The 25,981-nt window shown below is 48.8% G+C and overlaps 1 protein-coding gene across 8 annotated transcripts in view; it reads right to left on the bottom strand.

The window, feature by feature from the left end:
* The window catches only part of LOC105566760 (protein trachealess), a 96,973-nt gene that overhangs the window by 5,359 nt on the left and 65,633 nt on the right, over nucleotides 1–25,981 (bottom strand). For 5 of the 8 annotated variants that reach the window (XM_012021020.1, XM_012021021.1, XM_012021022.1 and 2 more), the window contains 7 exons: nucleotides 8,513–8,751; nucleotides 3,047–3,123; nucleotides 2,654–2,743; nucleotides 1,473–1,665; nucleotides 1,053–1,174; nucleotides 719–912; nucleotides 98–204 (listed from right to left, as the gene is read on the bottom strand). In XM_012021020.1, coding sequence (XP_011876410.1) covers nucleotides 98–204; nucleotides 719–912; nucleotides 1,053–1,174; nucleotides 1,473–1,665; nucleotides 2,654–2,743; nucleotides 3,047–3,123; nucleotides 8,513–8,751 — 1,022 coding nt within the window. Of the gene's footprint in view, nucleotides 1–97; nucleotides 205–718; nucleotides 913–1,052; nucleotides 1,175–1,472; nucleotides 1,666–2,653; nucleotides 2,744–3,046; nucleotides 3,124–8,512; nucleotides 8,752–16,138; nucleotides 16,660–25,981 lie in introns of those variants that run through there. The other 3 variants (XM_012021026.1, XM_012021027.1, XM_012021024.1) reach the window with 2 other exon arrangements.

Here is a 25,981-nt window from a genome sequence, read left to right as displayed (position 1 = left end):
CTCGCGCGTGACTCTGTGCGCGATCGTGCAAACGGTACCTACTCGACTTGACTACGATCGAACGTGGCGAACGTAATTCATGACCAGTTATACTCACGATCTATGTGAGACTTCCGGAGACGATTCGCGTCCTCGCCGTGGCACAGCGTGTAGAGATTCTTCCCCGTCAATTCGTCGGCAGTGTAGTCCAGCAATTCGGACACCCTGAAGAGCACGAAATACAACGCTGCTATTATAAAGCGACTGTTTGTTCGTCCGTTTCAGGCAGGAAACCGCGCCAAGAAATATGTGGAATAAGATTTACAGTGCGTCACACTAGGGTTCCACGAGATAGAGACTAGTCTTGATATTGTCTTGATTTTGTCTCGTAGTTCGAGAGAAAACCAAGACAGCATTTTAAATTAATTATGAAGACAATACCAAGACGAAATTGTCAAGATTGCTGAAGTTTTTTAAAAATCGATATAAGACAAGACGAAACAAGAGTGTTGTTACAAAAGTTCACTCAAAGTCAAGGCAAGATAAACATTTTTACGATCGATACAATATTTCCACGAATATTGTCTTATCGTGGGGCCTCGTGCAACCTCTAGTCACACATGCGCATATATTGACTTAAAATAAAAAATTTCCATGTGGTTCGAAAGAGTTAAATGTTCTCTCGTGCTAGTCTTCTTGAATGATGCCACAGGCACGATTTGCCGCGGGCAGTACTCACTTTGGTTCGCAATGCGCTATCCGAAAGTCGAAACTGATCCGTGTGACGAACATATCGGTCTCAAGACGAATTTCGTGCACGCTGGGAGGTGGAAGCGCGATAGCCAGCCCGACCATGCCCATCAAAGGCGGCGCGGACTTTCTTGTGTGGTTGAATATAAATTGCGGCCTCAAACGACACAGCAACAGCACGACCTGCGTGTACGCGCGTGTAAAGAAAATATAAAATTATCTCGCACAATCTTAGGGCTGTCACGCGTTAAATAGCGCTAACACTACGAGAAGATGAGCAAATCGAGATTTCGTTAAGATTACCAAGCACGATTATCGCTTACCCGATAACCCGACGACTTGAAATGACACCCCCTCTTCGTCAGAGTGGATTTCATCCTAACGCAAAACGCCCGATCGTACCCCTTGTAGAGTCCGGTCGACGTCAGCGACATTACCGAGGACACTGAGGATAGATGCGTACATGAAGGAAATAAGTCCCCGAAATATCGGATACATTGCATTCTTTGACCCTTTTACTATCAGATTGGCAATTATTGCAATTATTGCAATTTGGTTGCATTTTTTCATACAATATTATTTAAGTTTCTTTTAATGACGAAAGTCAAGCGTGTCGGTCACCGTAAAAGCAACGTGTTAAACATTCATTTTTATGTAAAAAAAAATCAGATCGTGTTTAATTTTCGCAGTTGAAGGGTCAATGGCAACCATGGGAGGAGGGGTGACGTAACGTAGAGATCTACCGTCGGGATTTGCAGTGGAGGATGAACCGTGCTCCTCCGAGGCGCCGCTGCTAGGCGAGGCCAGACCGGAATTGGACGAGTGCGGGGCCGAGGTGCTCGTCGACGACGCAAGACCCAGACCGAGCTGCTCTGCGACCTCGGCGTGATCCTGCTGATGAACGTAGTCGAAAACGCTCGACCCCGTCATCTCTACCTGGAATTAAAAACAATGGTCTCTCCTTTTTCACGGCGGGATTTATCTCATTCCGACAGTGCCTGCCGGGGGGGATAGAATCGCGCCGTGCCGCCACGAGTCGGTTTCGGCGTGAGGCACGCAGGGGTTCGCAGGGGTTCGCAAGGGTACGCAAGAGGTACGCAGGGGGTACGCAGGGGGTACGCCGGGCTCGAGGAAACTGGGGGAGGTGAACGGACGCCGCGGCCATGTTTGTGCCAACGTCGGCTTTCCCGTCGGTTTTCCGAATCCCCGAAACACCCTATTGATTGCCCCACGAGCTTCGCAGAGAACCGAGAGGCTAGAGCTACACCGGTCACCTCCCGTACCCTCCTCCACCCCGCTTTACCCCCCTGGCAACGCTCTTCTCTACTCTCTTTCCCCGTCCACCTTCTCGCTCGCGGCATTAGGAATGGCGAACACGCCGCCGTGCAGAGGCTACGTGAGCCGCATGCGACCACCTCCGCCCGCCGCCATCCACCCATCCCATCCTCCCTTTCCTCCCCCTCGCTCCCCCCGTTCTATGTCATGCTCGCCGTCGTGCCAGCCAGTATGGCCGCCAACTCGTACAACCTTCTCCTCTTTTCCTCCCTTGACCTCTCCTCCTTATTCTTCTACAACGCTATCAACTTTTCCTTCTCCTCCTCTTTCGCTACCTCTGCAACCATCGCCGCCACCACCACCGCCGCCGCTACCACTTCAACGTTTCAACCTCCTTCTCTTCCGTCAACTTTTCCCTCCTCTTCTCTTCCTCCTCCTCCTCCAGCCGTGTCTTTATATCTTTCTACTATCTCTGGCCTTCCGGCTGACGGTACACGTTGCATTCGCGTTTGGCGCGCCCACGTTGCTTTTTACTCGCTTTCGCTTTCTCGTTATCGTTATCACTTTTCCCCTACGCACCCCTTGACCCGCGCCCGTCGTCGTTCCCGACTTCATCGACGTGGCCGCCATAACGACGAGCCGCGCTTACCTGTGAGAGGCCGAGATATATCGAAACGGTCTCGGATATGTACAGGAATCTACCATCAGCCGCGACAGCCATCGCAAAGCCGTCCAGGGACTGGCGACAGAAAATACGAAATACTTGAGTAACTCCCGATCGAATATTCCCAGGCGATAAACGCAGAACGCCTCCCGAACATTTATACAGATTCCCTCTCTTGAAAGAGAGAGATGGCGCAAATATTGATTTTTTTTCCGAATTATTATTATAATTTATACTTTAAATATATTTTAATTTACTCGACAGACTCAATTTTGATCGGAGAATTCTAAGAGCTTGCGACGCAACATTTATTGTGATATGAAAGAAAAATTTTAATCGGAGGCGCTGTAGTTTGGCGAGATGGAGGAGCAAACTTACCTGTAATATGTGGGTACCTTGATGAATTTCGAAATGATCTATCGTTGTAGTCGACGATGCTCTGACTCGGTTAGCACCTGATAACATACAGAAATGACAACATTACGCCTGAAAATACTAAATGTCTTCTATTATTATTCGAATTATTAATTTCTCGTGGCAGTATCGGTCTGTATTTTCAAATTTTTCACTAAAGCTATTGCATTGTTCAGTTTTATTATCAGGTTGGTGCAAATGGTTTCTCGTGTTTGTCAAGTAAAGTCAAAAACAAGACTTCAAAAGTAGAATCAAGGAAAAATTATTGCCAGGGATTGACTCTCTTTTTCAATTAAAAAGAAATCTTCCAATTCGCTTTTTCAGAAAATCCTAAGGCTTTCCGAGTTCGCTGATAGGAAACCGATGAAGCGTTCGCGATCTATTGTTCGTTCTGCCTCTGAATCAGAGGCTCTGATTAATCAAAGATTTAAAACAAGGCTTGGAGGGATATTGGTAACGCAACGTCGAACAGTACACCGTATCGGCATATACTTATCGCGAGAGGTATCCTCGATTGATCAGCGATACGTGACTCACGCGGTGTTGAGCCATCGGCCCCGCCAACCCCTTTTGCGCCTTCTTTTCTCCCCTCGTTTAACAAACAAGACGCGGGCTACTTCTTACCGTAATAATAATCCTACGCTCCCCAGCAGCTCCGTAATGAAAGGACTTAGAAGACTCGATCAAACTCGCGCGCGAACCGCTTAATCTCGTAAGTCCATCGGGATGAGGCGGAATGGCCCGACTTGCCGCACTGACCCTAAGTTTCGGGTTTTCGGTCAACAAGGTAATGCCGATATTTCCTACCGTATACGGAGCCGGACTCCGGGATAATCTAACGGGATTTCGTTTCTTGACGAACGCCTTTGTTCTCCCAATTATTATGACCCTTTCGCCAATGCGAACGAGTTCCCTCGCACACCCTCGTTATCTTAATCTTTGAAGATGTATTCGATCATTTAAAGATAGTATCGCTAAGAGTGACCTGAAATTTGTGACGCTAATAAGTGTTACACGCTGATACACTTTTGTTATCAGAAGACCGTGTAAGGCCGGTATTTATAGTCGGATCTTATATTCAAGACCGTCTTGAATTTACCTAAAGATGCTGTACGGAACACTTCAGTGGCTACGGAGTATCTAAAGATGATCTTGAATGACAGTCCTGAATACACGATCTCGACTATGAATACTGGCCTGAAACAATTTGGTAAGAACGCTCTATTTTTTTAGATGGTTCACGAAAGGTGAATTACTTCCGTAACACGGATATTATATTATAGCTCGTCGCGCGGTCAATCCTCGTCCACGCGAGTCCGGTGCCACATCTTCGCCACTTATCACAATGTTTTGATAAATATAACTTGGCCGTGCGTATTTGTCTTAGGCAGCAAGAAAAATATTCGCGCCAGTATTTCCGCGAGCGAATATCACGTAATTATCGTACGAGTGGGGGGCTGTCGATCGATTGTTCCTCCCGAACGATCCCCGACGAATCGACAAGCCGGCTGCTGCCGGGAATACCCTGTCTCGGAATCGCGAAATCATTTTACCCGGTTAAGTCGAGAGGCCTCTCGTTCGTTCTGACGGTGGCCCTGACATGCGGCGCGAACAGAAGAGGGGCGCACTGGATTTAGTTTGACGAGGAGTTGCGGCACAGCGATGCGCGGCACCTAACTCAATTTCGTTAGTTTAGTTACATTGGCGGTTCGTAACGCGAGGCGTGCGCTCGTAGGGGGCTGTCGTGATTAGATTTTCATGTGGATAGTGGTAGAGGTACCTAAGCCTTTATACGTACCCGCGTACGTGGTAAAACCCCTCTTTCATTCTCTCTTTCTCTGTCTTTTCGCGACCCTCCCGCACTGTAAATATTAACTCAACCAGCCCCTCGTATTTCGAAAATATGCGGTGGCTCCGCGGGTAAGTGAAGCTTCCCGATAAGTTCAACAACGGTGTCTTTACGATCTCTCCTTTGTGGAGAAGGATTTTTCTCCCATCGATAGATCGGAGGTACATTAGCGATAATGCAACAATGGTCTAGTCTTTCTGTAAAAGCCGGCTTGATTGGTCGATGTAACGAGGGGTATAAAGTCTCGACAGTGAAACAGTAATAGTACGCTCCAACTAACTTGAATGAAAAAAACGTGAGAGCAAAAATATACTAAAATAAGCTGGTAGCTGCTCCCTTTTCGCTAAATGAAGCACGAAAATGAAGGAGGCCCGCGGCGATCTTATCGCTCGATGATTGCCGACAATTCTCTATTACTATGTATCTAGAAATCTCTCTCTTTCGCAGGCTGCATGGTCACCGGAATTGTAAAGGGTATCTGGAAGCTCGATCTATTGCCAAGTTTACGTGTTTCCTTAAGGAGGCTACTGTCCACAATCTTTGTCAGATACACCCCAGGGTGTCCTGGTCATTTTTGTGTTTCGTGTTATATTATGTACAATCGTGGTCAGAAAGGTTGCCCGACGTTTCATGATAAATTTCGGCAGTACAGTCTATCATGCGAGAGATTATAGCTATTGTTCACGGACATGTACGAATATGTTTGCAATGGTACATACGAATATTTCGAAAACTTATTGTAAAACGTCGAGCAAACCTTTTGACCATGACCGTACATGAAAAACGTTTCGTCAAGCTACTATATACAAAGCGATTGCACTATATATAAAAGACGTACAAGTTATTACCCAGAGCATATTTTTGTAAATCGAATTACGACATTACGTCGCGACATGATGTCGGTTCTGTCTGATAATAGAAGACACGTGTCTAGGGAGAAGACATCATTGGCAATCGGAGACAGGCCGAATATCTACTGCTGGCTTTAACGCGATTACCGCATGCTCTTGAATACTTTTCTCATTCATACTTTTATTTTTTATTTCGAATTAAATTACGAACACTTAATGGACTACATTTGTCTATCTGCTAAATATCAAGTTCTCTCTAAAGTTTTTGGAGTGAAAATAGAACCACGGAGAAAATATTTCACTCCAAAACTTTCGAGAGTTCCTAGTATGAGGCGCACGTAATGAATAATATTAAGTACATGTTATCTACATATTTGCGATGCTTATTTTCTTTCTTTCCATTTCTGATCTTGTTTCAAATTAATCTAAAATCGATTTATATATTTACATACTTAACTGTTGAATATCAAGTTTTTAGTATAGAACATATATTGAAAAGTATGAAATATAATACATGTCACACATACGACGAAATACCGCGACGATACATTCCGCACGTGTCCGCCGCAACGTCAGTTTACTCTACTGCAGACGACGCGAGCGTAAAGGAATTATAACGCGGCTGACTTCCTCTCTTATTCTTATCCCCAGAGAGGAAGTTAGGCGTACGGAATATACGGGTCCCGATCCCTATTAACAGTCTGGATGACTCCCCCTTCCCGAAGTTAAATGCTGATCCATCAAGAGACATCATCGGCAGATATATCTTTGTCGAGTTGGTTGCCCGGACAGCGAGAGATTACATTTATCGCGATAAATTAAAACAAAATGTCCGCTCGATATTGCAATACAACGTATCACCTTAACATCTGATGGAAATAAGAACCGATGGAATCTACTTATATTGACATACGAATTATAATACGCCACTGCGAAATTGGCACCTTATTTTCAAAAATCGACAATTTTAACGATTCCATTTGCACCCGCAATAGTTGTATGTTTCAGATAGATTTTAGAAATAGTTCTGTTGACTTAGATAGCAAAAGTAACACATAAAAATATGCATCTCGTGGTACCTCGAGTCGCGAAAAAAGTCATATCAGCTACGCTAACTACAGAATAGTTCTAGAAGAGTTCTACAATAGCCAGTATTCTCAAGGAATCTCCGCTATCTACAGGGTGTTATGTAATACCCACTTCACCTCTTATTTACGAATAGAGCGGACTAGACTGAGTCGAAAAGTCCTGTACCATTTTGCAATTTTTGCAATAGTTAATGAGTTATTAGTTACTAAAAATTGCTATTTTAGCCCGGCCTACCACCCATCTGCGAGATGCGGCTGTCTCGCGATCGGCGTTGCTAGACGCACGGGGAGTTGTTTATTATATGTAGCTCTTGTCGTGTGTCATAAACAATTCACCGCGCGCCTAGCAACGCCAATCGCGGGACGGCCGCATCTCACCGGCCAATGACAATCGCTGTAAGAGCGCAAAATGTGCTGTGCCAACGAATCTTTTTTCCTCGTGTAAGTTACCGATGAACGTGACACATTGAGTGCGTTCCGGCAAGACACTGCTACCATAGTAGTATAACTAGTATGGCCACTCTGTCATTTGTTTCGTTTTGCGCCGATCATTCTGCGCATCCGCCATTATTTTGGTGTAGTTAATGAGACGGATGTTGGTATATGTGGTAGTGTGACAGTGTGAAAGGATTTCACACATCAAAGTAATGGCGGAATACCACGTGATCGAAACCGAAAAGATCAAAGGGATGGGGGCATACTAGTTATACTATGCTGCTACTATAGCGCTACGGTAGCGCTACACGAGTGCGTTTCGGCAAAACTGTCCGCTACAACTGTAGCGGTTGCCATTTTCCGTAATTGCTCAAGGTTTGCTAGGAACAATATGTCATTCATGAGCCAATCTTCAATACTTTCCATTCTATTCGTTTCAATTAATTGGTAAACGCGACTCTTACGATTAAAATACAATTTTGAGGTTATGCACGCTACTGTAAGTATGGCGCCGCTACAATTGTAGCAGAAAAGCTGTGGCGCTACGGCAGTAGTGTCTTACCGGAACGCACTCATTAGCCACGTTCAGCAGGCACAACTGTTGAGTGAGCGCTCAACGATTTCTTAATATGATTGGCTGGATCTAAAAGTATTAACCAATCATACTGAGCGCTCACTCAACAGTTGTGTCTGCTGAACGCGGCCAATGTCTTACCTTTGAGCTTGAATTGGGCGGTAGGCTGGGTTAAGACAGCGATTTTTAATAATTAATAACTCGTTAACTATTGCGAAAATTGCAAAATGGTAGAGGACTTTTCGACTTACAATTAGTCTGGTCCGCTCTATCCGTAAACAAGAGGTGAGGCGGATATTACATAACACTCTGTATACATGGAGAATCTTCTTTTAAAATTTACCCTGAAAATCGTGTAATCGTGGGACAACGTGGCATTTTGAAGAACTATATGAAAGTTTTTTAAAATTTTACTAGTAAATATGTATGGTAACATTTCGGAAAAACTCTCATAAACTTCTTTGAAATGTCGTATTGTCCCGCAATTACATGATTTTCAGGATAAATTTGAAGAGAAGATTCTCCCCGTGTACAACAGCCAATGACAATCGCTGTAAGAGCGCAAAAAGTGCTGTGCCAGCGAATCTTTTTTCCTCGTGCGAGTTACCGATGAAACGTAACGCATTGTCTTACCTTTGACGGATTTGCTGGGCGGTGGACCTTCGCGGGACCACGGCGGATCGCCGTGACTGGAGAAGTCGCGTAGTTTGAGGTACGAGATCGTTAGCCTTATTATGGAGGCCTTGTCTAGCTGGGAGGTGATGGCTGCTGGGAGTGGTAGCATTTTTGCGAGCTCGTAGAACTCAAAGTTCTCTTTACCCCGCCGCGACCTCGCCGCGTCCCGGCTCTTCTCCTTGCGCAACTCCAAGATGCTGTAATGCAAACACGCGCACGATTACAGCGGCGAAGCAGCGCGCCTCTTCGGATTGCAGTAGACGCTATCGTGAATCGCGATTCGCATGTACAGAGAACAGTCCCCAGAGAAAAAAAGATCTCGAATAATTCCGTCTGCCGTGTGACGTCTCTGGGACTTGTTTCATAACTTTGAGCAACTATTGTAGAAAAACAAAAAACATTGTTTTCTGTGCGTGATGCTGAAAGATACAAGGAAATGCAGCAAGTGCGTATATGGAGTGGAGAGCAATTATATTTATTTCCCCTTTCTTCACGTCAAAAAAATAGGTGTCCACATCCACTATCGTGTAACGTCCGCAGGGTTAACCAACTGGAATTGCAGAAAAGTGCCCATGTTATCGTTCGCGTAGGGGCGGACTCGATTTGCTTAAATTGTTTAAAAAGACCAGCGGTTCGATCAACGCTCTAGCGAGACGATCGTAAAAGCCTATCGATTTCGTTGACAAGTTTTAGCCATAGAGAAAGACGGCGATCGGCTCGTGGATTCAGGTCCGTACTTGCCGTTCCGAGTGCCCGTCTTCTAATGGCACTCGCGACATATAACAGAGGCGGGGGCTGCTGTTATTTCGCGCAAGTACACGCGGCAGAAGCTGAAATTACGCGGTCGCGCAAATAGATATACAGGCGGAGAGGCGTGGCGATGCTGTGTCGCGGTGCGGCCGCCGCTTAAGCGGCATACATTATTCAAGCGCTATGAAGCCCGTGTTTACTGACAAGCCGGCGAACGTATCCGCGAGTGAACATCGGCGTAACGTAACCACGCCCAACGGACGGCCCCTCGGATACTCGGTTTTACATTTAAACTGTAAACGCCGGCCAATTGGAAATGGCGACGGCGACGGCGACGACGACGGTGTCGCGCGTAATCTACGTGCTGTTTCTTGGTACCGCTTGGTCGTTAACCTTCGACGACGGCGAATCGGAGAACCGGCGCGGGTGGACCACGTCGAGCGCTACTTTCCAGGATGTCGCGAGCGTACGCGAACATTTTGTTAAATCGCGACGAAATACTTGCCCAACGGAGCCGTTCTGGCGCGACACGAATCGTTGAGATTCAAACAACGTCGTGTACCATCAAATGCCAATTTTTAATGCGTTAACCGTCCAGCTGTTTTCCATCTGGAACGGTAAGGCGAGTAACTTTTCCCCCGCGGGAAGCACCCCCGGTGTATCGAAGAGTACGCGTAAATCGGAGAAACCCTCGCGTAACTCTGCGAGATTTGTCCCCAGGAAGGCATCGGATTGGTTAAAGAGTTTCGCCCATTAACTAACTCCCGTCGTTCGCAGGCCGGGGACCAGCTTGGTGGAAGCGCCGCGCCGGTGGTTCCAAGTCGAAATGATACGAAGCGCGATGGGATTTTTATTCGTTCGCTATTGCGCTTAACGACTGTAAAACGATGGCGCTTTCCCCATCCACCCCGGGTTTTGTCTCTCCCTCGCACGAGAAATGCGCCAACACGACGGTAACCCATTATGACCATTCTCGCTGCCACCCGAGCAGGGATCGGAAGTCGTAAAAAGCGAAAGAATGGGGGGAGAGAGAAAAGGAGAGACATTTCTCCGATATACATAGGCCATCACTGTGCCAGAATCTTGTTTTGGCATTTTACAGGCATTCCGCGACACTCGATCCTTCCGACCCCCGGTGAAGTTTCGTTCACGGCCAGGCTTTCGCTTTCGTCCCAAAGGGATAATGACAGATTCCTCCCTTCCGCGGCTGTTCGCCAAATGATAGAGTATTTTGCAGTGGAGCGTGCGCTAAACTTCTCCCGCCGGCGCTTGATATCGCGATTCCTGTCGGCTACTCAAACGAAATAATACAATAACGCGCTTCTATCGATTTCAAAGTAATGCAAGTTGTGGATCTCGCGTCTTTCCTCACGCGTCACACGTTCACGTGTAGCGAACGTTTCCCCGTCACGTGTGCGCGGAGCAAATTGAGGCGATTAAAAGCCGACGGTCCCGACGCCGATTGGCGGGGATAAAGAATACGAGGGATGAGAGACGCAGTTTCCTTCGTTTCCTTTGACCGTGTCGAGTCCATTCCCCAGGAGGAACGGAACTTAGCCGGAGAGAAGCTGAGGCCTAAGCACACCGAGCCAGCCGCCCTCGTTCGGCCGGGTCACCGCCGCTTCGCCGCGCCGCGGCGAACGGCGTCTGCAGACGTGTGAAAATAAAATTACGTCCAACTTTCGGTCAAATTGGTCGGAATTGGGCGGCGAGGGCGGTAGGACGAGGGCTCGCGAGACCCGAGAGTCCCCTGGGACCGGAGATAGCGGTCCCTCGCGCAACCATCGCATGCCGGTATATCCTTGGCGATCCTCGAGAAGGCCACCACCGTGGATTGCCGTGGAAGCGCCTTCTCCGCCACCGTGCTCGACATCCTCTCGCCTTTCTAAGTGCTGCCCATCAATAATTCAGCAGCGAGCTATGACGAGCTCCCGCCCTCGGATGCTCGCCACCCTCTGTTACCTCGTTTCTCGGCTTCGAGCGCGGCCCGGATCGTCGAATCGTCACCGCGCGGTAGATACGAAAAACGGTAGTTGCGTGGAAATAATCGGACAAACTATCAAGTGGACAACATTGTTTTACCACACTAGAATTCGGGATACGAAAGCCTACCCGGATATTCGACGCACGGAGGGACTTTTATCTCCCGGAAAACATCTTTTATATCTAGAAGCGTGGCATTTTGTATGCGTTAGTCTGATTTAAATGCTTCTTCTTCTGCCTCGTGTATTAGGCGTAAAGCCTGTTTCATCCAGTTCTCGTTCTGGTACTTTGAGCATTTGGTTTTTCTTCGTCTTCGGTAGGTTGCTAACCTCGCCGAAGAAAACCTTCGATCTGGAATTGCTATACCCCTGAAGGGGGTGGCAAGATACTCTCGGTGGTTGCCACTTCCCTTCGGGAGATTCTGAAAAAAACCAGCGGTGTCCGTGGATTTGAACTCGGATCTTTTCGTTCATTTGTTTACTAAACAGCGCACATCTCTTTGCGCCACACTCGCCACATACGGATATTAAAATGCAATTTTCTCAAATGTTCAGCAGCGATCCCTGTACGGAGAGCAAAATGTAGCTGCCGTAGCTAAAAACTGCGCGTGGCAACTTTTCAGTTGTCAAATATCGACAGCTAATATTTCGTTGTGATAGCTAAATATTTTGCTACTGTGCCTATCGTATTAGGTGCTGATAGCGAACCGTGTGTGTTGTGGTTTAGAAATTTAGTTATGGCAGCAAAATATTTTTAGCAAACCCTGATTAATTTTTTCTCAGCGTGCTATTCTAAAGAATGACGGTGATTTTTCTAAAGAAAGTTGTGTTAAAAATGTAAGAGCCGTTTCTGCGAGATTCGTCCATCGTTTCGTACACGAAAAGGCCGGCTAGGGCAAAAACAACTAAAATTAAAATGTTGCCGTACGAATAGTAGGCATCTACATTGTTTTGCGTTGCAACATTCACTAAGTTTGTTGCACAAAACGCATATAGTTGTCTCCGCTACTTATCATACCAATGTGGGTATAACAATCACATATATAGCTGTCCCAGATATTACTATTTATTGGGGTTGTGCCAACCCTAATTAGACATGGGTAACCATATCGGTCACTCCGTGTAGCCTTCTGTACTATTTGCAGGATTCTTTTGGATTTTTCTCATCATAATTATTTTACAACCCCTTATGATAAAATTTTTTCTTTCTTCGACAAATATTAAAGACGTCTGTTATGTGAGGGGATCATTGCTTTGCCCGAGCGAGCAGCATGGGAATCGCGCGGTATGTAATCGTAACGGGAATCCTCGCAGCCCTTTCGTGCAGCTTTCTGCGCTATTTGCAGGATTCTTTGGAGTTTGTCTCATCATAATTATTTTACAACTCCTTATGATAAAATTTTTTTCTTTCTTCGACAAATACTTTTAGAGATGTCTGTTTTGCGAGGGGATCATCGCTTTGCCCGAGCGAGCAGCATGGGAATCGCGGGGTACGTAATCGTAACGGGAATCTTCGCAACCCTTTCGCAACCCCAATGCCGATTGTCTCCCAGCTCTTCGATATGACTCCTCTCGGCGCCAAGGCAGGAAGCGGGAACGGTATCGGCAACTGTAGAAATTATAATGCGCGTCGTAGCGCGGACTCATCGACTAATTCAATTAAACGATTCATTTGCCGGTCCGAAGCACCACCTGAGGGTATGTCCCGGTTCCATCTGTATTTTCGCGTCCGTGGGTACGTGCGTCTGTGTGTGTGGGCGCGCGCGCACGTTCCTCGTCGAAGAGGAACGTGAGTCGGAAAAGGATGAACGGACCTTCCAACCTACTCCCCGGAGAGTCGTAGCCTCGCGCAACAATACAATGCTCCTAATGTTACGGCTCCAGTTTCGACATAATTTTCTTTCGCGGTCCCTGGAACCGGGGGGTGGGAAACCGGCCAGCTATCGAATGCCCGGGCTTTTGTAGCGTTACGGCGAAAAATGTCATTTCCGCCGACCGTCCGATAACGAGGAGCGAAGAATAAGTTTTACGGCACCGCGCCGCGATTAGATTCGCACGGGGAATCGTAAATCGCTACGGTCTGCGACGATTTGGACGAGAATTTCTACGGTAGGTTTCCCGAGCGACGCCAATCCCAGAATTCTGAAATTCGTCCGACGCAGTTAGTCGCCGGAGAGACGATAAGACGTCGGCGAGTTGGCAAACCCTTTCGCAAAGTCGCTATAAAAAAAAAGTATCGAGAGCGCTTGTCTTTTGTCGTTTACGTTCTTATTCGATGTCATGAATAATTCACGGTACATCCCTCGCTTCTAGTGGACCAAAGTACGGTCTGCGATTTCATTCATGATGCAACGCTCGAATCATGTCGGGTTTTATAAGCGTGCGTGAAGGGGATAATGCGACGCGTGTAAATTCGCGGCGTTACGCAATTACGCTTAGGATGAGCCTGGGACGCGTCTTGCCGTCGAACACGACGTGGAAAGGGAAAGCTGCGCTCAAAAATGATTTTCCCCCCGATTGCCCTGAAGTGTTGGCGCCCATCTATCGATACGATTCCTTTACGACGACGAAAACGATCTATCGTCGCAAGTCGAAACAGGGTACGCTCTGTACTTTAATATTCATCGTGACACGGTGGATAATGACGCAAGCAAGGAAACGCTTTCCACGGAACAGAGCGGAATCTGAATGGAAGCGGATGAAACGAGGAAAAAAGAAAGCGGAGAAAGAATAACGCCGGGAGCAGTAAAGCATCCCGCTGCATCCGCGGACGTAAATCACGCCGTACGCATGCATGCATGCGCTACACACCTACAATAAAACGGAAAAAAGGAAGAGAGAGAGAGAGAGAGAAAAAAATAGGAAGAGTAGAGAAAGAGGGTCGAGAGGCGGTGTGTGCGCGCGACAGCGAGAGGGCGAGAGCGCGGGTAGATAGAGTCGGAGGGAAGTTGGCTCCTGATGACGCGCAGATAAGGGAGGGCTTAAAGTCTACGTGATGAGCTTCCCGATGCGGAGGAGCGGAGGTCGAGCCTGAGAACTTTCGGTAAATGCACTTGTAAGAGCTGTTTCTTCTTTCCTTTACATTTTGGACGCGACCCCAAACTCTCCCCCGGTATCAAATACAGTTTACGGCGCGAAGCGCTTTGTCGTGCCTTTTGTCTTTCCGACGCGAATGCAGTTTCTTAATGTTCGAGTGAAGCTGACCGTTAAGTACGATTGGGATCACCATCGCGGAAAGAATAATCTTTGGACGTCGCTTTGGGGAAGTGAAAAGTCGCGACGAAAGAAGAAAATAAAAATTAAATGCGGGTTTACGAACGAAATGTTTCGGTAATAGTTTTATCGTAATTTTGTCGAAAATTCAAGCATTTCTGACGACGTCGTTAAAAAAAATTATAGAAAAATTGTAAAAGATAAAATTATAGAGGCTGCACGTGATAAATATTGATTAGCCGAAATTTGAAAATAATGCGACTCTACGGAGGAACCGGATTGGCTGAGACTTGGACACCCACTGAAAAGTTAAGTAGCCGACGTTTGGTCGGCTGGCAGAGAAAGCAAGGGGTTTCGAAAGGCCTCACGTCCGTGGCTCGCATCCGGATGCGCCGGTGTCTTAACTTCCGGGAACGTGAGCCCGGGGCCGCGCGGCGGGACGCATTTGTTGGCGCGACACGGTCGCCAAAGTCCGATATAATGATGCGGTCACTGATCTCAAGGAGTTAAAGTTAATTGTTTCGTGACCATCAGCTTCGCTATATTATAATCTCTAGAATAGATTCGTATTAGAGCGTTGATTAAAACGAAGCGAGTCGTTTATATCCTTTAAGATCGCGCAGTTTTCTTCCGTAAAAAAACAAAATAAAATAAAATGATCGAATTGACGTACGAGTTTCGTGAATTTTGCTCTACTAATTTTGTCGGCTAAACTACGGTGCTAAGAGTCGCGGGATACGAGCGCGTAATAACGACTCGGCCTACTGAGCGTAAGAAAATAAGTTACGCAGACTTTCCTCAGCCCCCACGATGGTCAACGGTAGTGACGGCGATTAAGACTAGTCGAAATTGCACTGGCGCGACCAGTTCGTTACCGGCGACGTCGGAAAATCAAAATAGAGGTATATATTGGAAGGAAGATAAGGGCGAAAGGTAACGTTGACGGCTCCCCCGGTTGCCCCGTCAGCATCAGCGTTCCTCCGATATCACATCGGGTTTACGGCCGCGGCGTGACGTACTCGTCTGCCCCATTGGTTTACCACCCTTGCGCCTTATACCTACCGCCACCCATCACCATTCCCATTATCCACTCACTGTGACAGAGCTCTCTTGGGACCGTACCCTGTACTACGGGCGGCCCTTTCATCCGATTTCCGAAGGGCCGCGGAAATTCTCGGTGTCAACCGCTCCTCGTCAGACGTACCTGCGTAATTTGTCGAACACGCGGGACGTGGTTACGTTAAGTGACATAAATAATACATGATATATATCGGGATTTAAGCGGCTGCGAGTCTCGAGATCGCACGCGTCTTTTTAAGGATGACTGTAGAAGTCAAAGCGCCCGGCGCGTAAAGCACTTCGAGTTACGCTGCTGTTTGTTAACAGGCATCGCTTCGCAATTGTAAAAATAGAGACGAATTTCCCGGCAATTGTTGACAAATTATTGACAAATTGAATCGACCCAAGTGGTCGATCTTTAGATCTAACGGTCTATCGAACGGTCAGATCCAATACGCGAAGGTGCTCGTGTCGGATCGTAAGGATCGCGGGTCGATCGCCGTCCAAGATTAGTGACGTTTATGATAACTATTATGCATAATACGTAATTAGAGAAATAAGTATAAGAGAAACAACATGCCCTGGCTCGAGGAGAGGACCCTGACTCTGTTTGTACGGGACACAGAGGTCCGCCGGTACGAACCAGGAGTGCGTGAACGCGGGGTTGAGGTTGATCGCCCCAGCGGCCCCCTGATGGGGTCCGCCGACACCGACACCGACACCGACCCCGACCGGGCTTTGTCGCTGAAAGCCCCCGTAATCCATGGCCACCTGATACGGCAACATTTCTTCAGTGTCGCTTCGCTCACTTATCTTCACTTATCTGACGGTCTGTCCGATGGTCTCCCGCGACCACCACTGTTCACCACCCCCGTGCTGTTGACGGTACACAAACTGTCACGCGAACTGGCACTCGGTACCGTCCGGAGAGCGGTCATTCACGTAGTCGCGGTGCGTTCCCCGACGTCGGCCGATCGCACCCCCGATCGAATCCCGGGGAACGCGCGGTGAAGGGTGGACGAGCGGCGCGGTGGAGCTACGCGAAACGGCCCGTGTACCGCCGTTGTTCAGCTTTGTGATCGAGCGAGCGGCTAGACGGGACTGTACCGTCCACGACGAGCGAGACGTCGCGGGCCGAGAGCACCGAGAGAGCGCGGAGGACGAAGGAGTCGGGAGAGTACGTGAATAACGGGAGCGTGCGCCGAATAACGGGCGGAGTTATCCCGCCCACGAAACGCCCTGCTCGACGAACGATGCTGCTTTCCGGCGCGACGCGCGTCCGCCCACTCACCCTGCCTTATTTCGTCGACGTCGTCCTCGTCGTCGTCTTCGTCGTCCTCGTCTTCGACGCTCTCGCCGCGATGTTCCACTCCTCGACCTGACATTGCTCCATCTCTTTCTCTTTCCTTCTTCCCCCCCCCTCTCGTCCCTCTCCCCCCTCCCCCCCTCTCTCCCGCGTTACGCGATGCGACGCGATACGATGCAACCTCGTTCCTCTTCATCGAGGATGCCGCGTACCGTTCCGGCAAGATTCTTCTTTTTTTTTGCGTAATTTTCGTTTCTATATTTTTCCCATTGAAGACTACCGTTGATATATCGTACTATACTTAAATCATTAATCCAGGCGAAACTGTGTGCCACTCGGTGAATTCTAGTCGTTAAATTACCATGTGGATGCGTTATCGAGAATAAAACCTGGAGAATTTCCATACACTAAGAGACAACGTTTGCGGCGAGCATTATTCGCCATGATGTCGGCGCCGCGAGGTGTCGAGCAGGCCTTTCAATATTCGCCTCGTGCATATGGAAGCCGGGACTTTCACATCTCCTAACGGATGTCCGCGATGTCTACGAACTCGTCATATGCGCGTACGCGACTTTGTAATGTTTCGCGATACGCGCAAAGAAATATCATTAATGACTATATCTTGTGATTCGAACCGCCGAGAAGGAGTTGTCAATTAAATCCACCACTTTCCGTTCCTCTCATAATTCCCGGTCGTCTGAACCTTGCAACGAAAGAAATTTGGAGCGATTCGATCGAGTGCATTTTCAAAAAGACTTGGAAATGCATTGATTCCATGGACGTAGTGTAAATGGACCCACCATGCGCTCTATTCAAATGGTGAGGCCAGAATAAGCGAGCGAGACAGAGACTAAAGGTGTATAATAGGACTGTTCTTTATTACTGCACTACTGAACTAGTGCAATAAGTTAAAATGAAACAAATAGATTACCTCTCATTCCAACTCATTGCACCAGTGTGCACTAGTAGCACTCAGGAGTGCAGTAATAAAAAACAGACCCAATGTTCTTCGGCTCGTTTTTGACACATGGACAATTTTGACAGGTGGAGATCGACCATTTTCGTTTTATACCTTTAGAAAGAAGAAGTCATTCAAAATATTTTTATCAAAGAATATCTAAACAAGACGTGGACAGTTTTCGGAACTTTATCCCACTTCTCCTCCTTAATTTTCTGGTTACAAGTACCAACATTTTTCCCGCGAAGAAAAAATATGTGCGCGGGTGTCCCTAGTTGATCGCAAATCGCGTTCGGAAACTTCGTATCGTTTAGGCTATTCGCATTCAGAAATCGCTCGTTCCTAGGGTCCCTCGCTTATTTCTAGGCTCGGGCGACGAGAATCCGGCAGGTAGGAGAGACGGATCGAAGCCTAGGTACGGGGGAGAACGACGACGCATCGGCATTGCTAGATACGACGAGCTTGCTGCGTGTACTTAGCATGCATCCCCGATACGAAGGATTCCTTATTGTATCGTTGCACGTGAGCGTAATGCACAAATATGAACTTGGCTGCGGGCTGTGTTCCTAGCCGGGAGCCTCGGTGATAACTCCGTTCTCATAATCATACATATGGATGTCCCGCGCCCGTTGCCTCCTCGATGGCTCGCTTATCCGAACGAACGTAACGCTCGTCGCGATTGTCTAAGGTACGTCACGCGCTAATCCCCTTGATTAATCGCTTTCTCTGTGGCAGAAGAACGGCGTGCATCAATTGAGAAACCGGCGCCGTTCCGCGCGCCCGTGTACCCACTCTGTCGAACCGGCGATAATTGCGCGGATGTAGACGATAAGCGCCCGCGAGCGTTATCGGGACGACCGCGGGGATGAGTTTCGCGCAAACTCGCGCCAAGTGCGGGCTGGGAGCCGCATTAACTCGCCGGTTAATCGCCCGTTCCTTCAATCGGATAATATCGCTTTTACGTACATAACGATCCGTATCTAACCCTTTCCGGGACAATGTATCAGCGCGGACGCATAAACGTCGGCCGTCGGGTAAAGAAGGGCCCCATTAAAAGCCGCCGCTCTCCCGCGGGCCCGCGGACGCGATAAGAGTTATCTCCATTCTCTAATTGAAAGTTAATTGGTCCACCGTTAGTTAGTCGTGCGAGACCCGGCGCTTCGCTCCCGGGTCGTCTACCACGGCTCGGGGCGGCAATTTAGGAACACTGTACCGACAATAATGAGACCCTATCTTATGGTGTTACCGCCGACCGCCTCCGCTTCGGGTGTACACGTATTACCTACGGTGTTACGTGCGCGCCAAGTCCTCCCACGTGTTCGTAATAAACTGGCCCGCCGCCGCCGCCTCCGTGTAATCGAGGATTTCCGACCAACACGTAGCAAACGCGCGTACCTGAGACAGAAAGATTACGATCGCGACCGATCCTCCAAGAGCGAGGACCGGGCGCCCGACTTGCGCGCGAGGATGCACGTGTCCTCTAAGCGGTTACGCGTGTTGCGCCAGTTAGCAGCGGTTACTGATTACCAGTAGAAACGGGGAGAGATAATATCGCGACGTATAAAACGAACCGGCGAGCGGGTATCGTTCGCGTCGATTATCATTTAACCCTCCAGTTACGTCGAGCGCGGGGTTTTTCGAATCAACATTTCCAAAATCAGGTCCTTTCTTGTATTCCATATACTCGAATCTAATTGAATAAGGGAGATGTTTCAGTTCTCGACGCGAAAGATATAAATAATTCATCTTTTATCTTGAGAAACCCGACGCGAAATAATCTCATCGTTTTGTTACATTGTCCCAAAGTATGCGGAGTCTTCCTACTCTCCAAAAGTCAATCAGTGGATTATCACTGAAAACAGTGAGTAGTCACTGATTTACAGTTATAAGTACGCCACTGCGATTTTCAGTAGTATATTTATAACTGCAAATCAGTGACTATTCATTGTTTTCAGTGATGACTCACTGGCTGGCTTTCAGAGAGTACGACATGCGATTAATACAAACCTGAGATAAAGGAGAGACAGAAGCGTTTATTGTCACGTTATTCTAAGAGAATCCTTCCCGTTTAACGAATACATGAATTGCGTTTGCAAGTAGAAAGCACAGAGGTATCCCGACACTGTCGCGGATCAAAAGGGCAAGCGCGGGATATTTGGCCACGGGGCACACGGGAGATATCGGGGGTATCCGAGGGGTTAACGTATACGTAAGCGTATGCGGCTCCCGTAATTTTTCAAATTGCACCGCTGTCATTCACCCTCCCGACCTTACGGTCTCGCAAACGGAAACGCGCCCGCTCTCCCTCCTTGCGTCCCTATCTTATCCTCCTGCCGTCTTTCCCCGACGACCCTCCCTCCGGCTTCGCCTACTCCCGTCTTCGCCTCTCGTGCCAAATTCTCCCTCCGCTCGCCACGGCATAAGGGGAGCCTGGCTACTAACGAGAAACGAAGTTATTTGAGGGTGCTACAGAAAGGAGTCGGACAATCATAATAATCAAGTGCGATTCGCGTTTATTGTTGGCGATTATTGCTCACCACCCTCTCGGTTGGAAAGACTCCCGGCTGCCGCCGCGCCGCGCGGCAGGGCGGTGATAAATAATAACAACCGAATGAATCTTCGCACCGCCGCGCGAAATAAATAGAGTTAAAAAGTTGGCCGATAGCGAGAACTCCCGCGAGATAAGTCCCTGTGAAATATTTCGAGGTGGCTCGCTCTCCGCCCGCCCGCCCGCGACGCTTCCGTCGCGCGCCTCGTAATGGCTAAGCTCGTTTCGCCATCGGTTTTCACTTAATGAATCTTGTCCTTTTCTAGAAATTTACTACCTTTCAAATTTACGGCCTTTGCTGTTCATACACTTTCCAAGCGTGCATTATTACAATCGATAATAACGATACGTAATCGTCGACGATACGCTTTATGGCTCGTCATTTCTCTAGAAACCCCAAATTTTCCGTTGGAATCACCGAACGCCAACTGCGAACTGTGACTTCATCGAAAACTGATACGATTACCGATTGCGGACAGACTTAGACTGATCGTTTATCAATTACCTTACGCACGCCGAACGTATTAAAAATAAAAGAAGCGGGGCTGCGGGCGCGCGTAAGGCTCGTCCCCTCGTCCCGCGATTCATAATTGCGTCGGGGTTTCAATTACGTCTGTCGTCGAGAAAGATTAGCGAAACAAATTGCTTTCTCCTACCGTCGGCGCACGCACACATATCAGCGTAACTTTTTTAACATTAAAGGAAAAAACCGTTCGCCCTAGTGCCTCCGGAAAAAAAAAGAGCGCTCGTAGCTACACCGTTCCGGCACCCTCCCTGTCGCGCTACTTAATTATGCCTTGCCGACTTCGTTCAGGCCGGAGTAATCTCTTCGTCCTCCGCGTTGTTGCTTCCTCGACGCAGGCTGCGTGCACATTCTTGTCGAGATATTACCTTTTTTTTTCCCTCTTCAACGCCACGTTCCGTCACCGTCGGTTACACGCGTATTTCATCGACGTGACGTTCCTAACGCCATCCGGAACGATCTCGTTGTCTCCGAGAGAGAGAGAGACGTTCCGCGACGTCGATGGAGGCTACTTTGACTGGAAATCTGACCGATCGGCCGCAACTGGAGTTGATTAGATTCTATTTACTAGACGCGAGTTTAGTGGTTCGGTCCCCCTTCGCTTCCGTCTATCTCATCCCCTTTGTAGCAAATCAACCGGTATACGCGCGGGGGCTACGATCCCGCAGACCTTTGCTAGTCCGTCGCTAATTTAGAGGAAGAAAGCAGCCGCGTTCTATCTAGCCATTTCTCGCCAGTGTTTGCAGAACGCATTAGTTACCGGGTATTTTGATATCTAAATATTTCTCTGTATCGAAAGGTCTGTATCAAAATGTACTTGTTACCGCTCGTTATAAAAGACGAGCGGAGAAAAGCGATTCTTTTAGGGCGGAGGAGCTCCGCTTGCCCTCTCGCGGCGGCGGTGCAAGAATTTCGATCGGGGAGAAAAGAATTGTTCTTTCGTAGCGCACATCCTTCCGCGCGATAGCCCTGCATTCTTGCGCACGTCCGAGAGAACATGGCAATTTTTGGACTTTCAGGCGTGCCGTGGCGTAGATTGACAAGCGGGCAAGGGCAGCAGCCGTACCAGCGGTGGAAAATGGGGTTCGGGGAAGGGAAATAACAGGGTCCGGGACCCTATCGGCGAGGCAATCACATCCCCCTTCAAGAACACACTGGCATTCACTGAACTTTAAAATCAAATAATGCCCATTAAAATAACAATACGCGTCCCCGACGAGCAGGTTAAACATTCCCTCGCTCGGCGCCTAACCCGCTCTCGCCTACGCTCATTACCATACAGGATCGGGTTACGACAATTACGTTAAGTATCGCCGTCGCTAATACCTACCGATTCGGGTCGGAGGGGAAGAGAGCGGTCCGTCTCTCCGTTGACCCCCTAATATCTTAATCAAACCTGGAAGGCAGTTTGTTTACGCGCGCCCGTGATTTCCAGTCGTAACAGCCAATTTCGACGAGCGATACTCGCGTAATTGTTCTACGATCGCTTCGCGTTTTGCGATCGACGGTCCGTCGATCGAACGGTTGCGTTTAGGGAAAGAAGAACCGGCGAAACAGGTCTGTTCGAGATTCACCACCTGTGCGGGAGAAACACAGAGATCGTTATCGCGAGTGGTCGCTTCGCAGGATTGACATAACGTAAACGGCGGCAGGACCGTGACCTAAGATCGTTATCGTCGCGTGGCACGATGCTTATCGCGTCGTAATATATCGGTCTTACCGGGCCTCTCTTGTGCTTCTCGAGGCGGCTACGTTGATCCGGCGATTCGACCGGAGTCGCCGTAAGAACAATTTGTCGTCGCGGAAGTAAATTTGTATCTCTGTTAATTGATAAATTCGACTCTCTCGGCCTTGCTGTGTGTCACGCGAACTCGTTGTACCGATCGCACGCTCATAATGCACGGCAATACGGTGGGTTTTGCCTACAGTCGAGGGTGCCGATATTTATGATAAAACGCTTCTTTCGGCAAGTTCCCCTGAGACTGGGGAAACTGCACGCGGCGATTTATGCACGCCGGACCGAACAGTCATACGCGCTACGTCTACTGGACCACCGCGTCGATGGACTCGTATTACGATATTTTTATTATTTACCAGACAATACAAGCGCGCGCCATTTACTCTCTCTGAGAATTCGCGTGGTATGACAGCTGCAAATCACACGACTGTAGAGACCATGTAATCAGTGACTGGCCGTAAGAGAGTTCGTCAAATTCCTGCGAGTGAGAGAGAAACACAGGCTATCTCACTCTTCTACGATTCTACGATCGCAGAAAAGTGAAATGTTTCTATCTCACTCGTAGAAATTTGACGAACTCTCTTATGGCCAGTCTCTAACTACAGGGTCTCTACACGACTGAAGCACGCTTTTTTTTTTAAATAGGGAAGAAATTGACTCGGATTTCGGTGATTTTAATACGACACGTCGGATCGCAATGCCGTCATCAGCCACGCGCATCAACGAAACTGTTGCAAAAGGAATGCCTGGCTCGTTATGTAAGTTGCGTCAGAGGTGGCTTCGGCCGCATGGCGCGGCGCCGCGCTTCGTCCGTAAAAAATGACAGCCCAAAATCGTCAAGCATTGTCGAGTCATGTATACGTACGGTGCGATTATTAAGAACGAATAAAATACACCGAATCGGGGTCCGCTTTGTACGATCGAGGGCTAGCCGGACGCGATATCGAGGCCGTTTCGGAGGAGCGATTTTCTCAGCCGTTCGCGCGATCTCCACGCGGGACGAAAAGGGGAGAGACGCTCGCTCTCGGTGCGAGAAGGAGCTAAAGTTAGAATGGAAAGGTGAGTTTCCAGGCGGCTATCAAGCCGCCATGGCGACGGCGATCTAACGACTCGCGCTGACAACCGGATGCGAGGAGAGGAGAGGCCCGATACTCGCCACAGCGAGTTCCCGCATCGGTCATTAGCATGCAACTCGCGGACGTACATATTTTGGGGAGTCCTCGCGAAGAATACCAATATTCCGCTTTGACATTCCAATAAAACGCGCTCGTTTTGTTTATGAGCTTGTACGCGATGCGTGAGTGCGTGCGTGCGTGCGTGCGTGCGTGTGCGCGCGCGCACGCAACCGCACGTCCACGTCGTCACCGAGGTGGTTACATCAAAACGCATGAATGGTATTGGAGATTGAAATGGGAACGAAGAGGCAGGGAATATACGACCGCACCCACACCGATCGGTGCCAGACCGCTGAAAACGCGTTAACGAACGTCGTTCCACCCTCTCAGCCGCGTCGCGACGCAAGATGTTGAATATATACGCGTGGAGAGGACTCGTGTGCCTTCGCCAACGTCTGCCAAATCCCGTTCCCCTAACTTTATTAATTTAACACTTTACTCGGCATTTTACGTTCGAGATATGTGCCTCTCGCTTATTTTTTTTTTAAATGTGTATCTCCACGTAGTATCACTTGCAATTTAATCGTCGACACGTAGGCGATTTATCAAACACTGTCGCCGACTATTTTTTTTTTAGTATGTATTTCACGCGGAAAATGAACGAAGCTCGACAGTCGGCCACGCGGAGAGATCACGGAGATAATTGCTAAATTATGATTTCTGCGGGGGTGCGGAAGCCCGAGTCGTAACTAACGCAGCGTCGGAGGAAAGCGGCGCCGAGGAGGAAGAAGGGGAGAAAAGATACAGAACCGATCCGAGCGAGGCACACATTTCCCGCGGAGCCTCCTCTAAGCCGCCAGAGCGAGAGACGTGCGTACAAGCCCGGCTTGACACGATTTCCAATCGTGCGTATAAATGAAAAAAAAAAAAGTTTTCAAATGCCAGGGACATTACGCCTCGCGTACGGGACGTTCGTTCCGCAAGACGAGCTTCCGTTTATAAGACGATCGCTGGCCGCGATCTCGTTATTCTTGCGGCGATCCCGACGACGATTTTTTTCCGTCAATGCTCCGCTGACCCCGTCGTCGAGCTCGAGTCGTCCCGAGTACAAGTTTCGTACGAGATAAGGGAAGGGAATCGCCGTGCCGAGCCGAGGCATGCGCGCCTCGCGCCAGTCGAGGGGAAGGAACGGGTGAGAGAGAGAGAGAGAGGAGGATAGCGGAGGTGTCATCGATGCCGCGGGTATTACGGCAATGATTGGTATGCCCGGCAATCGATCTACGATCCCCCCGCGCGCGTCCTGATGCCCCGTGGTCCCTGCCCCGCCGTTTCCACGGCAGGATATCGAGAATTACCCGGGCACAATGGCATATACACGGTCTCGCATCGCGATCCGTTCACGGCTCCCGCTTGTATACGCACATAATACACATTAGGCTTGTTGGTGTGTAGTTGAAAATTGCGCCATTTCCTCGTTACGCCGCGCATCGGACCGTCCAGCCGCAAAACCGCACGGTGGTGGTGCTTTGTACCACGCGGATCCGATTGCTATATATTAAAATTATTGCTACCGCGTTCTGTATCGCGCTTATTGGGCGCTCGCATTCGTGCCCCCCCCCCCCCGTATCCCCGGGGCAAGGATCAGCGGCACCTCGGCGGTGGTTCAGAGAAAATTTGGAACGTTACGAAAGCTCGTAAAAAATATTGCTCGAAACGCGCCTCCTCGTTTCGTTGCGCCGCTTCCGTTGCGTGCGTTTCGTCCGATCCGCGCGAGGGACACGGGGGTGGAAAAAGGTACGGCTACGAGAGGCGTCGTAAAATAGTTTGGTTCGGAGCGGCGCGAGGCGATACGGCGGTAGAAGAATCCGTTACCGCCTCGTTCATCTGCCCTGCGATCTCTATTTTTACGAGCACGACTACCCGTTTCAGGGCGCAGGGTAACGGCGTGCAATGCGTCCGGTAATATATTATATTATACCCGCTGCAGTTCCTTACGTCTCTCTTAAGACGTCCGAGATCGGAACGGTGATCAGATCTCTCTCTCTCGGGGTAACAGTATCGAGGGTGGCGTAACGGTACTCTACGGCTCTCAACATCTTTCTCCCGCGACATCGGGGATAGCAACAAACGCGCCAGACATAATGCACACTTGTCCATTAATTATGCAAATGAAATTCAAACGTTATCCGATTTTGCCAGATACGAAAGATGTAATATATGTGAATGCACCCAGAT

The sequence above is a fragment of the Vollenhovia emeryi genome, unplaced genomic scaffold, assembly GCF_000949405.1.
Source record: "Vollenhovia emeryi isolate VEMERY1.0 unplaced genomic scaffold, V.emery_V1.0 DF939142.1, whole genome shotgun sequence".
Taxonomy (NCBI): Eukaryota; Metazoa; Arthropoda; class Insecta; order Hymenoptera; family Formicidae; genus Vollenhovia; species Vollenhovia emeryi.
This window is presented reverse-complemented; position numbering and strand designations above follow the sequence as displayed.